This window comes from Gavialis gangeticus, unplaced genomic scaffold (assembly GCF_001723915.1).
Source record: "Gavialis gangeticus isolate Ggan-Ray unplaced genomic scaffold, GavGan_comp1, whole genome shotgun sequence".
NCBI lineage: Eukaryota > Metazoa > Chordata > Crocodylia > Gavialidae > Gavialis > Gavialis gangeticus.
Window position 1 is genome coordinate 31,306,270 of NW_017729031.1, and position 15,068 is coordinate 31,321,337.

General features: G+C 44.2%; 1 protein-coding gene across 1 annotated transcript in view; it reads left to right on the forward strand.

Moving 5' to 3' along the window:
* Window positions 1-15,068, forward strand: part of MYLK (myosin light chain kinase) — a 286,443-nt gene that overhangs the window by 79,910 nt on the left and 191,465 nt on the right. Inside the window, exons 7-10 of the mRNA XM_019522572.1 lie at window positions 860-896; window positions 2,623-3,200; window positions 4,274-4,477; window positions 6,792-6,926. Coding sequence (XP_019378117.1) covers window positions 860-896; window positions 2,623-3,200; window positions 4,274-4,477; window positions 6,792-6,926 — 954 coding nt within the window. The remainder of the gene's footprint in view (window positions 1-859; window positions 897-2,622; window positions 3,201-4,273; window positions 4,478-6,791; window positions 6,927-15,068) is intronic.

Below are 15,068 nucleotides of genomic sequence, written 5' to 3' on the forward strand. Positions count from 1 at the left end.
CCCTACCCTGGGGGTCTTTAAGAAGAGGCTGGATGCCTACCTGGCTGGACTCGTTTGAGTCCCGTTTCTCTTTTTGGGGTTTTTTGTTGTTCTCCCGCCCTGGCGGGGGGTCGGGCTAGAAGATCTACTAGGTCCCTTCCGACCCTTAATCTATGAATCTATGAAACTGGACACAAAGCACCAGTGGGTGCATCTCCACAAGATGCTTTACTGCACAGTAGACTAATCTACTGTGCAATACAGCATCACTGTCTACACTTGCAGAGACTTATTGCACAGTAAATTAGCCAGATATAATTAATTGCATGTGTAGACATGCCTAGTGTCACTGACAGCCTGGTGAAAACATGGTGGAATAAACAATTATGGAGTAACCATGGTGGAGTAGGGGATGTGGCCCACCCAGCTACACACCCTCTCTGAAGTTTCCTGAACAATCGGTGAGCTGCTTCCAGCTGGCATACCTTCCATATCTGTCCTGTCCAGCACAGAGTGCGTCTATTGGATGGGAATCCTTTTGTTCCTGTGGGCTGCTTGATCCAGGAACTTCTCAAACTAAGCCAAGATTTCCAGCCATTTCAATTGAGCAACCAGTGCTCTTGTGGCTGAAAGTCAAGGTTGGTCAAGGAGCATATTGTGGGCTAGTGGCTCAGCAGTAACTGGACACGTTTTAGGTCTATAGCAGTTTTCCATTGGTGGAAATCTTTAATGTGGACTCCAGTACAAAAAAATAAAGGAGGCTCTCCAAAATGCATACTTTACCTAAATCCTTATAATGAAATATCTAATGAAATAATAGAAAATTCTTATAAGGCAATGTAATGGTCTGAGGAGTTAAATCTTTTTTTTTTTATTTCAGGTTCAGACAAGACAGAGGTGCATGTTCACTCATCACGGTATGTGTCTGTCATTCACTACTCTTTATTAGTGAAAGACACTGTGGCCCTGAGACTGTAGCAAGGAGTTCCCCATGAAAGAGAAGATAAATCTTCTTGCTTCAGAGCTAACACTAGCCTCTAATTAGGGGCTAGAAGGGAATGAGAGATTACCCTGTAATTTTAGGATTTTTGTAACCTGTTATGAAGTGTTTGTTTTCTGTTGGTGAGGGTCTTCTTGGTTAGATGATCACTGGTCTGATGCAGCAAAGGAGAATCACTTTATATCTGTGTTTGTTGCCTTCAAGGTGGAATGCAAAAGGGAAGTTACATAATTTGCATGTGTAGACATGAAAAGAGATTTCTCATCCTGAGATTCACTCCAGTATAGCCAGGAGCCAGGTGGGTGGGGAAGTCACCTGTGACATGCAAAAACACCAATTCAAGTTCTTTATTTCACTCAGGCTGAACATGGCCTTGACCATGATATCCCACATCCACATTCTAGGGGTGAGCGTCCCTCTTGCACTGTCTGGTTTGGACCAGAAATTCTATTCTGGATCTGAAAGTTGTGTTTGGTTGAAACTTTTGCCCGAACATGACAAGTTCCTGCAAAAATTCAGTTCTGAAGAACTGGCATCTAATGAAACATTGTTTTGCCACAATGTCCTGCCCAGCCGTACTTTCAAGTTACTTAATTATACATATGCCATGTGGGTACAGTGTACCAGCTAGGATGATCCCAATACCCCTGCTCACCTATTCCCACTAGTGCACTCCAACCCCAGAAACAAACTGATAAAGATGCTCTGGGGTTGCTTCCAGTAGCCACTTTTAAGGCTTTGGTCTCTAGTATAACCACTAGGGACACTCTGGACCTTTTTCACGGATGTATTTCTGGGTTTGCAGCAGGTTGGTGAGGTAGAGCGAGAGCTGTCCTGGCTAGGCCATGCCATCACCTGGATATAGGCCTGCCCTTTTAACAATGTTACCGTCTGCTGAAGAATAGTAATATTGAAAGCTCGTTTGTGCCATGTCTTGAGTTGATATATGGCCTGAATCTATTCACACTTGCCACCTTAAAAGCACACAGTACTGTCACTTTAGAGGCTCAAATGAAGTCAATCTTAAAGGAAAACCAATATATAGAAGGTCAGAATTTGACTTGGGTAAAAGAGCTGAGGACTGGGGTCCAGAAACTCTTGTATTATAGCTAATGTTCTGCTGTCTCAGTCTTTGGGGTAAATCACTTGACCCACTCTGCTTCAGTTTCTTAATCTGTAGGAGAGGAAGAGTGATTTTTACACAAACACTCATTTTCCCCTGGTGAAAGTGGTTAAGTGTTTAGGTCCATTCTGACCCTAAGTACTATGAATATTCGCACAGTGCTTTGAAGATCAAAGTGCTCTGCAAGGGATATGGACAGACATAGATTATACTCAGTTAAAGGGAGGAGGCATTTACTGTGTATCATCTGCTTCATGGTAAGCATTCCACATGTCTGCTTCTGTCCTTGATAAATAATAGCTACATTGGTACAGCTTGACTTTGAATGGAACAAGGCTAAGACACTGTAGTTCAGACTTCCAATTACCATGGGATAGGAGCAAACACATGAAACAGTCACTGAAAGTCAGCTGCTCCACAGTAGGTTGCTTCCCTTATTGGTATACTTTGTTCATTTGTCTATATCCTAATTATGGATATTACCATTGCTTATGCATCTAAATATATCATTTTCCTTTAGCCCCCCATCAAAATCAACAACCCTTACAGCTAAAGGTGTTGAAAATTCAGATTTCACACGGACGACCAGCAATGGGTTTGCAAAAGAACTGAAATCCAGTAGCACTGAGCTCACAGTTGAAACCAAAGAGAAGACCACAATGAAGAAAGAGGCCTGCTATACCTTCTCCAAAGACGCCAAGGACTATAGACAAGGGCAGCTTAGAGAAGCCAGCATGCAGCCTCCTCAGGAACCCAAAGAAGAAATAAGGGGCTCTCAGGTCCTACAGAAAACTTCAAGTACCATAACCCTGCAAGCCATTAAAATGCAACCAGAACCAAAAGTAGAGACCAGGTCCACTGTCACTGGACAGACTGAAGAAAGAAAAAGAGCCACACAACCTCATATGACAACTCGACAATCTGTTCCTCTCGCTGGCCAAGCCAACCCAAGAAGTCGGTATGCAGAACACAGAGTGGGGACCCAGAAGAGCATAACGGAGGATAGACAGGAGCCTCAGGGGATCCTGCCACGGTTTGAGATCTGTCCACAAAGCCAGGAGGCACTAGAAGGCCAGGAGGTCAAGTTCAAAAGCAAAGGTAGAGGCACAAAAGTTGAAAGCACCCGGAGTTTAGGGTTCTCTTGCTGCAGCAGGATTTTAAAAGATACAAGTTATGGGAAATAGAGGGGATTCTTCTGTTTTTGTGTTCTGAAAGCTCTCACAGGTATCCATCTTACCTTGACAGTGACCTGCTCCTGGCTAACTCTAAGCAGACCACTTCTTGTTTCTCCTTCTCCTTGATACTTCTTCTGCCTCCATCACTCCCTGCACTTTCCAGTTCTGAGCTATGATAGATTCACCTCCTCTGCCATTTTATTTTGTCTCTTGGTGGCTGCTGCTGCACTCTCACTCCTTGTTCCCACCCCTCAAACACCAAAGTAGTACCAAAAAGTTGCATCCAGGACAGAAGAGCGTCTGGGAATCTCCGTGGAGCCTGCTATCCTCCAGGCTCCTGTGCTGAGGTATATTGTGTATCCAGTCTTACAAATGCATCTTTACTCATGGGAATAGCTCCCCTGAAGACCACTGTTCCCTCTAAGCTGTGTGGTGTGCGTGGTCATGCACGTGCGCCTGGCAGTGCAGCATGAGCACGGTGTGCGCGGCCACACAGTTTAGAGGAAACGCTGCTGAAGACAATTACTTCTTTTTATCTAATTTTCCTTCTGCTGCTGCTGTTGCTCTGAAAGACTGGGCATGAAAGCAGAAACTGAGCAGTTACTGGAGCATTCTGTATTAGAAACGGATAATTCAAAGTCCTGCCAAGTGCACAAGAGAGACCAGCTTGGTGAATAAGGAGGGGGAACAGCAGAACACTTCTTCCCTTTCCCCCTCTAATCTCTCTTGCTTATAGTGGTATTAGGTGTGACTTGTATCAATGCTAAGAGAAGAATTTTCAGAGAGAAGCACATGTATTTTTAAGCTGTCAACATCTCCTTAAGGACTATGGTAGGTGGGGGGAAATTAAAGGTAACTATGTATCTTGAAATATTTTGAAATGTATATTGTGATGTTAGAAGTAATATAGTAGGCCGAAACCAATAATAATAGAAAGTAGTAAAGGCTTATTGTAATGGGGGAACATTCCTTTAATAAAAAATCCAAATTCTCTAGTTTCAGGGAAACCAAAACCAGATGTGGAATGGTTCAAAGCAGGAGCCCCACTGAAAGCAAGAGACAGTGTCCAGATCTATGAAGAGGATGGAATTCATTGCTTATGCTTGATGAAAGCCAGCTTGGGAGATAGTGGGTCCTATAGTTGTGCAGCTTTCAACCCCCAGGGCCGGACTTCAACCAGCTGGGCTCTGAGCGTAAAAAGTACGTAAATCAGGGTGAGCCAATCTGCACTTTAAAACTGGAGGTAGACTTTTCACAGCTGTCCAGGGATTTTGGGTGCAAAATTCTCCTTAAAGCTAATTCATATGTGGAAATTTTAACTTCCAGATCTGTTTCTATTGTGTGATTTTGGACACTTCACCTCTCCATGCCTCTGTTTCCCCTCTGACCCTTTGCCTTCTGTATCTGACTTGACAGGAGTATGTTTTGAAGCATCTGTATGACGCCTGACACACTGGGCTCCCAATCATCCTACATCTTCCTTAATAAATGCATGTAGTGTGAATGAGAAAAATGGGAGGCATAGGAGAGTTGCTGCCCAATGAAAAGTTTCTTAGCACTTACAGGGTGCATCAACACAAGACGTTTACTGCAGAGCTGCCTAATAAGCTTTGCAGTGAAGTCTCAACATTTATACATGCGGCCCTATTAGGCCACAGGAAACCAATTAGCTCTGCTGCAGGTTAGCAGTTGTAAATACAAGTACTATCCTATGGTGGAGTTCTTCAGCGCACAGCAACGCACATGAAGACACTGATGAAACTGGCTGAAGCACAAGAGTGTTTCAGTGAGGGGCCTGCCTGCTGGCCAGCCTCGCACTGAAACACCCTCATGCCCCAGCCAGCCCCTCTGCAGCACATTGAGCCAGGGGGAGCAACTGCAGGCTGGCAGGCTGACCCCCAAGGGCCCCTGGCAGGTGAAACTGCTCTGACCAGGCTCAATGTGCCGTGGTCACAGGCACATGTATAAACGTGGTGCCCAAAGGCAATAAAGTCTGGCATGATATGCACCGGAGTTTATTGTTCCACGCTAATAGCACATGTTGATGCACCCACTGAGAACTTAGTATTCCTGAAAAGTTCAACAGATGCTCACTGATCCTTCTGGTGCCCTGGGTGGCAGAGTAAGGTCAAGGAAAGGGGAAGGAAGAAAAATCAGACAGTGTTGTATCCAAACATAGATACCTCTCCCAAGGCAGACCTGACTTTGAGGTTGAAACCATTCAATAGCAGGTTTGCTTGGAAGATTCACAAACTTCTTAGCCAACCCTGGCCTGATTAATGGATTTGTTCCCAACCCATTAAGCATCTCCTGGTTTTAGGTTTGGTTGTGAACTTCAAATCATGTTTGTGCAACATTTCTGTAGCAGCACCAGGTGTGCTTTGTCCTGGATGATCAAGGTACCCCCTTGCAACACACTTTCTGTCTTTTCAGAGTCCTGTGGGCAAAGTATTTTATTCTTCCCATTGCATTGCTGAACAGAGACAATCATGGGGAAAAAAGCATATTTCCTCCCATTCTTTGCTCTGCTTTGGAACACTGATGATAGATTTCAGTCCTTCGTAGTGGCATGTTGCAGGATTTCATTTGTAAAACCAGAGTGGTGCCAAACAAGAAAAGCCTGCAAAACCTGTGACAATCTGAGGGCGCTCCCATTGGTCCATAGGCCCCACATGAGTTTTCCTTCCAGACCAGTTCTTTCTGTATGGCTCTAAGTCCATACACTGTTGTAGGGATGATTTCTCATGCTGCCATTTCATCTTAACCTACCTAGTGCAAGTAACAAAACAGGAGTGAGTTTACCAGCCTCTCCAGGAAAGGACCGGTGGGCTACAGTGAACAATAAGCTGAATATGAGCTAACAGCGTGCCCTTGTTGCACAGAAAGTTAATGGCATACTGGGTCATTTTAGCAGCAGTGTTGCCAGCAGATTGAGGGTAGTGATTCTTCCCCTCTATTTAGCACTGATGAGGCCACATCTGGAGTCCTGTGTCCAGTTTGGGCCCGCCATGACAGAAGGGGTGTGGACAGATTGGAGAGAATCCAGCGGAGGGCAACAAAAATGGTTAAAGGGTGTGGGCATATGATTTGTCAGTGGAGGTTGAGGGAACTGGGATTATTTAGTCAGGAGAAGTAAAGACTGAGGGGAGATTTAATAGCAGCCTTCAACTGCCTGAAGGGAGGTTCAAAAGAGGATGGATCTGGACTGTTCACAGTGATGGCAGATGACAGAACAAGGAGCAATGGGCTCAAGCTGCAGCAAGGGAAGTTTAGGTTAGATATTAGGAAAAATGTTCTAATAATGTGTAAATGAAAAAGCACCAAGAGAAGTTGTGGAATATCCATCTTTGGAGGTTTAAGACCTGGCTAAACAAAACCTTGGCAGGGATGATCTAGTTTGGGGATGGTCCTGCTTTGAGCAGGGGGTTGGACTAGATGACCTTCTGAGGTCCCTCCCAGCCCTAATTTTCTATGATTTTATGTTAAAGGATCCTTTTTCCACTTTGATTCAAAGGGCCTAAAGTTGAAGAGGTCACCCCGTGTTTTTCCAGCATCTTGAAAGGATGCACAGTGAGCGAAGGACAGGATTTCGTGCTGCAGTGCTCTGTGGAAGGGATCCCCATGCCTCAGATCACGTGGCTTCTCAATGGTAAGAACATCCTCTGATGGCAGAGATGTGCACATGCACCCAGATGCTCAGGAACCTCAAAATGCAAATGGGCCATGCAGTGCACAAAACTTGTTAGCTTCCCATAACAGGATCTCTGCTACATCATTTGAAGAAAAGTCTGGATAGATTTATGGGGCAATGAGGACATTTTCACTGAAGATTTGTTGTTTGTTGCAATTTTGACACATGTCCAGCAGGGGGCTCTTGTGGCAAGGTTGTAGGTATGCAAGTGCTTTCTAAATCTCTGGTTTTGATGTCAGTGCAACAAAGGTTGTGTTTTCACTACAGTCACTGCAATCACTGCAACTTTTATTGACCTGTCCAGACTAGCTAGCTACCTGGCTGCTGTGTGGTCACAGCAGCCAAGGATGCAACTCCCTTCTGTGAAACTGGGTCAACACAGTACCGATACTGAGTTGTTAGTCAGCTCCACTGAAACAGATCTCGCAGTCACTAATTCAGAGCTGTCATGGGAATATCTAAACCGGACTACAGTATAGAGATGCTCACTTCAGAGAATTAACTTTCTGTGTGATCCAGTCAAGTTCCCTATTACATGTACCAACACCCTCCTCAAGAGTGATTCAAATCAGCATCAAGGTGGTGTAGAAAGGGTGAACCTGGCAACATCCATGGAATTATTATCTTCCCCTGACTTCTGTCTCCACCCTTTGCTCAGCTCTCTGGGTCTAATTCATATTGCATTTCGGCCTCTTAATGCTGAAGCCCTAGAAAGTCAGGCCAGTTCTGTGCCACCAGCTTAGCTGGCCCTTTAGCCTCTTGGAGTCTGAAAGACTGGTGGGATTGAACCTCAGAGAATTTAAACTTGCTTGAGCCTATCCCAACTCTAGAAATGGATGGACTTAACTTCTACCATACTGCACAGATCCTATCTGCTTCTCCAGTTAAAAGAGCAATAGAAATGCTCTCTTATAAAACTCCTTGATTATTTTTTTAATTATTTCTAAAAATACTCAATACCATTAAAAGTGAATAAATGTTTAAAGTTTAATTGCCTTTCTACCTTCCTTTTGTTTTTTCCTCTTGTAGCTTTTCATCTGCTGAGACAGTGAAATTACCTTGGGACAGTTTCACTTTCCATTTAAATTCTCTTTCTGATGTCCTCTGTGCTAGTGAGATCTTCTGTAGATGCACTTCTGACATTCGTACAGGAGTGAGAGATGCTGGTCCACAACTGCGTGTCTGGATTGTTTTAAATGTATATGGCTGTTCTGCTTCTCTGTAATTCAGTAATTTCCATCCTGACCCTGTGCAAACAAATGAACTATCTGTAAACAAAACCTGACATGTCCCACTTAAAAACCTTAAGAGTTTCCTTTTCGAGTCCCAGCTGGGCCGCAAGCAGCAGTGCTCTCCTTTGGATCCAAACCTCCTCAGTGTTCCAGGGGGAGGTGGCATTTTAAGATCTGGGATATTTTGGTTCATAACCATCTGCAGTAAATGCCAATCTGATATTAGTCAATTCTGTTTTACTGGGTGTCACTTTTTAAAAAGAGGGTGAAAAAACTGTGTTTTGCTGTCAAGTAGATTCCCCCTGGGCTATTTTAAAGTGTGTTATTTGCACATTGCACCTATGTCTTTAAGTCATTCATTGTGAGCAGGAGAACTTGGAAAGGTGGCAGGGTGAGTTAAAGCGTAATCCTGAGATTGGTATGTTCCCACACCCTGGACTGATCTTCTCAGTAACTCAGCATCACTCCATGACTAGAATAGAAAAGCCATTGCTTTATTTATGACACTAAGCAAATGTGAAATCAGCTCTGACCTCTCCCACTGGAAATACTTGTTTTGCTGGCTGAAGGCTACAGTGTGCTCCTGTCCTTACTGTCTGGAATGGAAGGACTGGCAGACCATGCTAGGGCAGCATGCAACAGGGAAAGACCTTTGTCCGCCATGGTCCAAGGTTCCCTTGCTCTGGAAGGAATCCTCAAGTCACAGAATGACATGGTAACACCACTGTGTCTCTGTCACTGCATGTCCATGTCACAAAGCACACATCCATCTCTATGGGAACTTCATTTTCAAATGCAGAGAGCAGACACAGTGCATCAGAGGAGATATATCTACCTACGTATTTGATAATGTTTCACTTTGTGGGGTAGAGGGGCAGGAAGACTATCATCATCAGAGCATCTGCTGGTAGATGTTTCTTTTGTATCAGACCATAGGCCTTCAGTATAATTTTTAATGACTTGCCATTCTCCAGCATGTTGCTTAAATTTGGGTTGACCTTCCTCTCTCTTTTCTCTGTGGCTAGAAATCTCCTTGCTTCTTTACCAGACCTGAGGAAAGGTATTTTGTGCCTAAGTTGTCTAACAGCTCTCCCAACAATAATGTTGGTTCAATAAAAGGCATTACAAACAAATCCTGCTTCTCATGCTGTCAACAGGAAAACAGACCTTACGATGACAGGCTGAGAGCCATGGGGCTCTTTAGCCTGGAAAAGCGCAGGCTCAGGGGTGATCTGATGGCCACCTATAAGTTTATCAGGGGTGACCACCAGGATCTGGGGGAACGTTTGTTCGCCAGAGCACCCCAAGGGATGACGAGGTTGAACAGTCATAAACTACTGCGAGACCGTTTCAGGCTGGACATAAGGAAGAATTTCTTTACTGTCCGAGCCCCCAAGGTCTGGAACAGCCTGCCATTGGAGGTGGTTCAAACACCTACATTGAACACCTTCAAGAGAAAATTAGATGCCTATCTTGCTGGGATCCTATGACGCCAGCTGACTTCCTGCCCTTTGGGTGGGGAGCTGGACTCGATGATCTTCCGAGGTCCCTTCCAGTCCTAATGTCTATGAAATCTATGAACACTGGCAGTTGAACAGTAACCAGAAGAGGCAGAAATGCCAACATGGGGATCAGGGCAGACAACCTTCTTTGGGTGAATCTGATAACTTTTATTAGACCAACTTAAATAGTTGGAAAAAAATTTTTAGCAAGTTTTCGGGTTTAAAAACCTTTCATCAGGCTGAGGAAGTCTCTGCAGTTGGTGTGTGCTGTTGGTAGAGTTGGTAGTTGGTTGGTAGTGTGCAGTTGGTAGAGCGCACACCAACTGCAGAGACTTCCTCAGCCTGACAAAGGGTTTTTAAACCCAAACGCTTGCTAATTTTTTTTTCCAACTATTTAACTTGGTCTAATAAAATAAATCAGATTCACCCAAAGAACCTTGTCTACCTATGTCCTGAGACCAACATGGCTACAACCTACACGCCTATAACATGGAGAGCACCATTTCTTTTCTCTGTCACCACCCTGCCAGGACTGTGAACTATTCAGGCTTTTTCCCCAACCACCTTGACCCTGTTCTTTTGGACCTTCAGTTAGAGGTTACCACTTGCAGCCTGGGACCCTGGTAAAACTTTACAGAGAACAGCTTTTCAACTCTGCTTTATCCCAAGATATTTTACAGCCGCGGAGCCTTTAAACAAGGCTTAGATTATACAGAATGGAATAAGCCTACTGCAAGCCTCACGTAAGTAAGACAATGCCAGTCTAAGTTAAACTTTGCAGTTATATCTCCAATTTGTCTGTCTTCTTCACATTCAGGAGGGTTTCCAGCTTGTCCTAAAGATGAAACAATTTGATTTAAATCATTAAATAATTTGATCACTAGCAAATCAAGCAGTTGGGAGAGAATTTTAAAGTTGAAATCTTTCTTAGAAAGTGCCCTGCCATTAACTAAGTCTGGTCCTGACCTTGTTAAGATTTATCCATGTCCTTTTAGTATTGAGGTTTCCTCTAACTACAGCTGTATCAGAATCACAGGGGAGAGAGACAGCTTCTCAGGTGGGCTGGGCTCCAAGCCGTTGAGGGGTTCATAGGTTAGCATCTATACCTTTTCAGTACTCTACTCCTAAACCAAGTGGCCGTGACATGTTTGTGTAGTAGAAGTGTAAGAAGCTATAATAATAATAAAGCAAAATGGAGAACGTCCCAGAACATAAACATGTTGTTTTCACTCCAGACTTATAGAACTTGCTAGTCTATTTTAATTCTCTTCTGCTTCACTTCTGATTGTGATACATAACTGTTTGTATATCATTTGGAAACAAATTCAAATGGATTATAAACAGTAGTTTAATTCTGGCGTTTCTTCTGGGTTTTCCACGTAGGCTCTCTGGGCCATTATTTTACTTAAGGATCAAATTGACTATTGTGATCTCCATTTGAAAGCAAACAGTTCTGTCTCCTCTGCCAGTTAGATAGATATCACTTCCCACCATATTTCTTTCCATAACCAAATAAAGGAGAGAGTTTTGTTTCTGGTCTAGAGATACTACTGTAGGCAGACATAATAATACTCATGGCAAAATAATATATATATGCAGCATCCAACAGAACAGGGGCAACAGACAGATTCTGTTCTGAAAAAGGGGAGGTTGGAATGTACTTTCTTGGTGTTTGGAATGTAAGGCTTTCCTTGGCTACAGAGCATGGATGCCATCAATACACAGCTGCTTCTTGGAGGAAACTAACCCTGTTTTGAGTAGACTCATTCCTCCAAAATTCTGGAAGAAGTGAATCCCATCTATGTCTTCCAGATGGCATCAAAGTGGTGAGGAACAGGGCAGGCACTGATGTTAAAATATGGCACTTTCTGCAAGACTCCTTGATAAGAAGTACTTTATGGGATTGGGATCATCTGGCCTATAAAGTCTAAGTAAAATAAAAAGTTGGAGAAGCACCTAAAAAGTATTTTAAATGCAAATAATATCTTCCCAAGGTATTGGTGATTATAGGTTGTTGGAACAGCGGAGCCAGAGGAGGTAGAAGAACAGGTCTTTAGTTCAGCATAGTAAATTATGGAAGACAAAATGACAATTCCTCTGTGTTGAAATTAAACTTTAGAAATCTGGGCAGATGCTGGTATCAAGGAACATGCAAGAACATGAGATAAGAGACTTCTGTGTGCAGCAGGATCTCAGTGGGTACATGCAGTTTCCTAAACAAGACATTTACTGTGGAGCTGTATAATTAGCACCATAGGAAAGTCTCAACCTCTACACATACAGCCCCGTTAAGCCACAGGGAACTAACAAATGCTGCCATAGGATAGTACTTGTAAACAATTTAGTACTATCCTACAGCAGCGTTAATTTAGTGCATCACAACACATGTGTCGACACTGACAGGGCTTACTGGGGCACAAAGGTGCCTGAGTGCAGGGGCTGCCTGCAAACTAGCCACAGACGAGCACCCTCATGCTCCTGCCAGGCAGAGCTGCTCTGGCCCAGCTCAGCATGCTGTGGTCCCAGGCACACATGTAAACGTGGCTCCCAGGAGCAATAAACTCTGAAATAAATTAATTAATTGCATGTGTATATGTGCCCACTGTCGGGAATGTATATTATAAGGCCAGGGCCCCCTTCTGCCCAACCCCTTACTTGTGTGCACCATTAAGGAGAATTAAATGGTCTTGACACTACCAGTCCCAGACATTTGTTTCTTGCCCACCATGTCTCAGTGCATCTCTTTTAACAACTGGGAGCTGGGTGTAGGAAGAGTGACGATACTGCTAGGTACTCCCCAGGGGAGTTGCTTTGTGTGGCTCCTCCTCCCCTTACACTCCACCCATACTACATCCCTGATGACACATCAGGGCCTGGATCTTGTGTTGGCTAAAGATACCACTGGCCCTTACTTGCTGGTCCCCAAATACGGCTTATGAGTTAGGCTCCATCATTTGGGATTTCTGAGTCCATCCTTAAATCAACTCAGTATTTCCTCCCAGGCTCATCAGTCGGTAAGCCCATCTCAAGTCAACAAAGCCTCTGTCCTACATCAGTTCATCCCAGGTTTCTGGGTTGACACAACCAGATCAGCTCCACACAGGATCCATCAATTTATCTGAAAGAAAAAAATACAAAATCAATTCCTTCCTGGTTCTGGAGTCAATCAAACTATCTCAGTCCTTTAATTTTCATGGAGCCATTGACCAAAATGAATTCCTCTCCTGTTCCAGGGTCAGTCAATTCAAAATCAACTTTGCTAGTTGCTGGTTCCTTAGGGTCAGGATCATTTTTGCTTACGTGGAGAGGAGCTTTCCCTCTTGCCACCTTCCCAGTGCATTGAGTTGGGGGGCTGGGGGGAGGTGGGCAATCCCACAAACAAAACAAGGAAGAAAAGGAAAAAAGACACAAGGCAAACTCAAAAAGGAACAGTGCCTCTTTAAGACTCACAGTCCTGGCTCCTGCCTACACCACTTCTGTGTCCTCCCAGTGGTCCTGGAACAGTTTTCCAGTGCGGCGTGTCCCAGGTTCTGTCAGTGGCCCTCCGACCACCCTGTTCCATGGGTCCACTTGCTTCCCCCCGCAGTGGGACTGTGGGACACCTTTGGTGGAAAAGATCTTTGGCTTCGCCCTCTCCCGCCAGCTGTGGTCCTCACTCACCTGCCCCTCTCTGGGCCGGACATACTTCTCCTGGCGTTCTGTCCACCAGTCTGGAGGGAGCATGCGCTGCAGTAGCATGTCAGCCCACTCCCTGCTCTGGCTGGGCTCTCTCCATGTAGGATGGGCTCTCTCTACTGTGTAGGACGTGTTCCCCGTCCAAGTTCATCGGGACTTTTCTCTGGCCCCTGTCTCTTCCCTTCACGCTCACTAAAACCTAAAGTACTCTAAGTGGTTTATGAACCGTGTCACATGTAAGTATTCCCGTAGCTATCCAGCGCTCCTTGCATTGTCAGCCCAAATAATATGCAATTCTATGCAAGTTTAGTACTTTTCTATTCCAAGCAAATGAACCCCCATTTCAGGTCAGCCACATCTGTAGATTGAGAGATACCATGAACTAAATCTGTCTGTACTGGCTTCTCAGCACCTGCAGGGAGACGCATGTGGCTCCGGTTCACACATGTGGCATACACAGGTGCACATCGTAAGTCCAGTTTCCTAGAGCCCTCTCTCTCTTCCACCTCTTACTACTGCTCTAAAGCAGACTTTTTAAGGCAGACCCTGCCTTGAAGAAGGGGCTGGACTATGTGCTCTTTCAAGGTCCCTTACAGACCTATTTTTCTATAAAACTATATGTTCTGTAGAAAAACAGGGACCTTAATGTTTCCCCATCTTCCATATGGCAGCTATTCAGATATTGGAAAGCTGCTATTGTGTGCCCCGATAACCTCCTTTTCATCAAACTGAACATAATTAGTTCCTTCATATCTAGAATTCCAACCCTGTTATCATCTTTGCTGTTTATTCATGGCCCCTCCAATTTCTCTTCAACTTTCTTAAAAATCAGTGGCTAAAACATGATTCAGTGCCCCAGTAGAGGCCGAGCCAGTGCAAGGCAGAGCAGTACTCTGACCTCCATATTTTGCACAGAAAAAGTTTGTGAATGCAACCCAAATTTGAATTTGCCTTTTTGTGGTAACGTCACATTGCTGACTTGCATCTGTTGCCTGCAGCCTCACTGTGATTATATTTTATCCAGTACAGTAAAGTTTTAAAGGATTTAAGGCTTCTGATAATTCCTTCAGGGATGTCCTCTTCCACCTCCAGGAAGTTTTCCTTTTTTTCTTCACTCTAAAATGTTTGGCTTTTACTGAACTCTGTCACATTTAGCAATGCTCCCTTGTGCCACCCCAGTCCCTTAGCATTCTCTCTGCTCAGCGCTCGGTTACTGATGTAGAGATAGAAGTTGTAATTTAAAACTGCTTCCTAACTAAGGAGACTGAGAAAGTGGTAATTGGGAAATGACCCCTTGGTTAAGTACCTAGTGAGTTAGACCAAGAGCCTGCAGAGGCTACCTACTGCTTCATAATAAAGTTTTGTTCTTAGTTCTTCACATTCATTGTATGCCTGCATTTATTGAACTCAGTGATCACTACAAATGGGGAGAATCATAACTATGTCTCTTTGCAAGATCTATTGGATTCTTTTGTAAATCAATACTGTACAGCCCTTGAATTATTTTAGTTGCTCTTCTCCACAATCCCACCAATTTACTATGAACTTCCCAGCATTGAGGTTTCATAGTTTCATAGTTTCTAGGGTTGGAAGGGACCTTAGCAGATCATCTAGTCCGACCCCCTGCCATGGCAGGAAAGATTACTGGGGTCAAATGACCCCAGCAAGGTGTTCATCTAACCTCCTCTTAA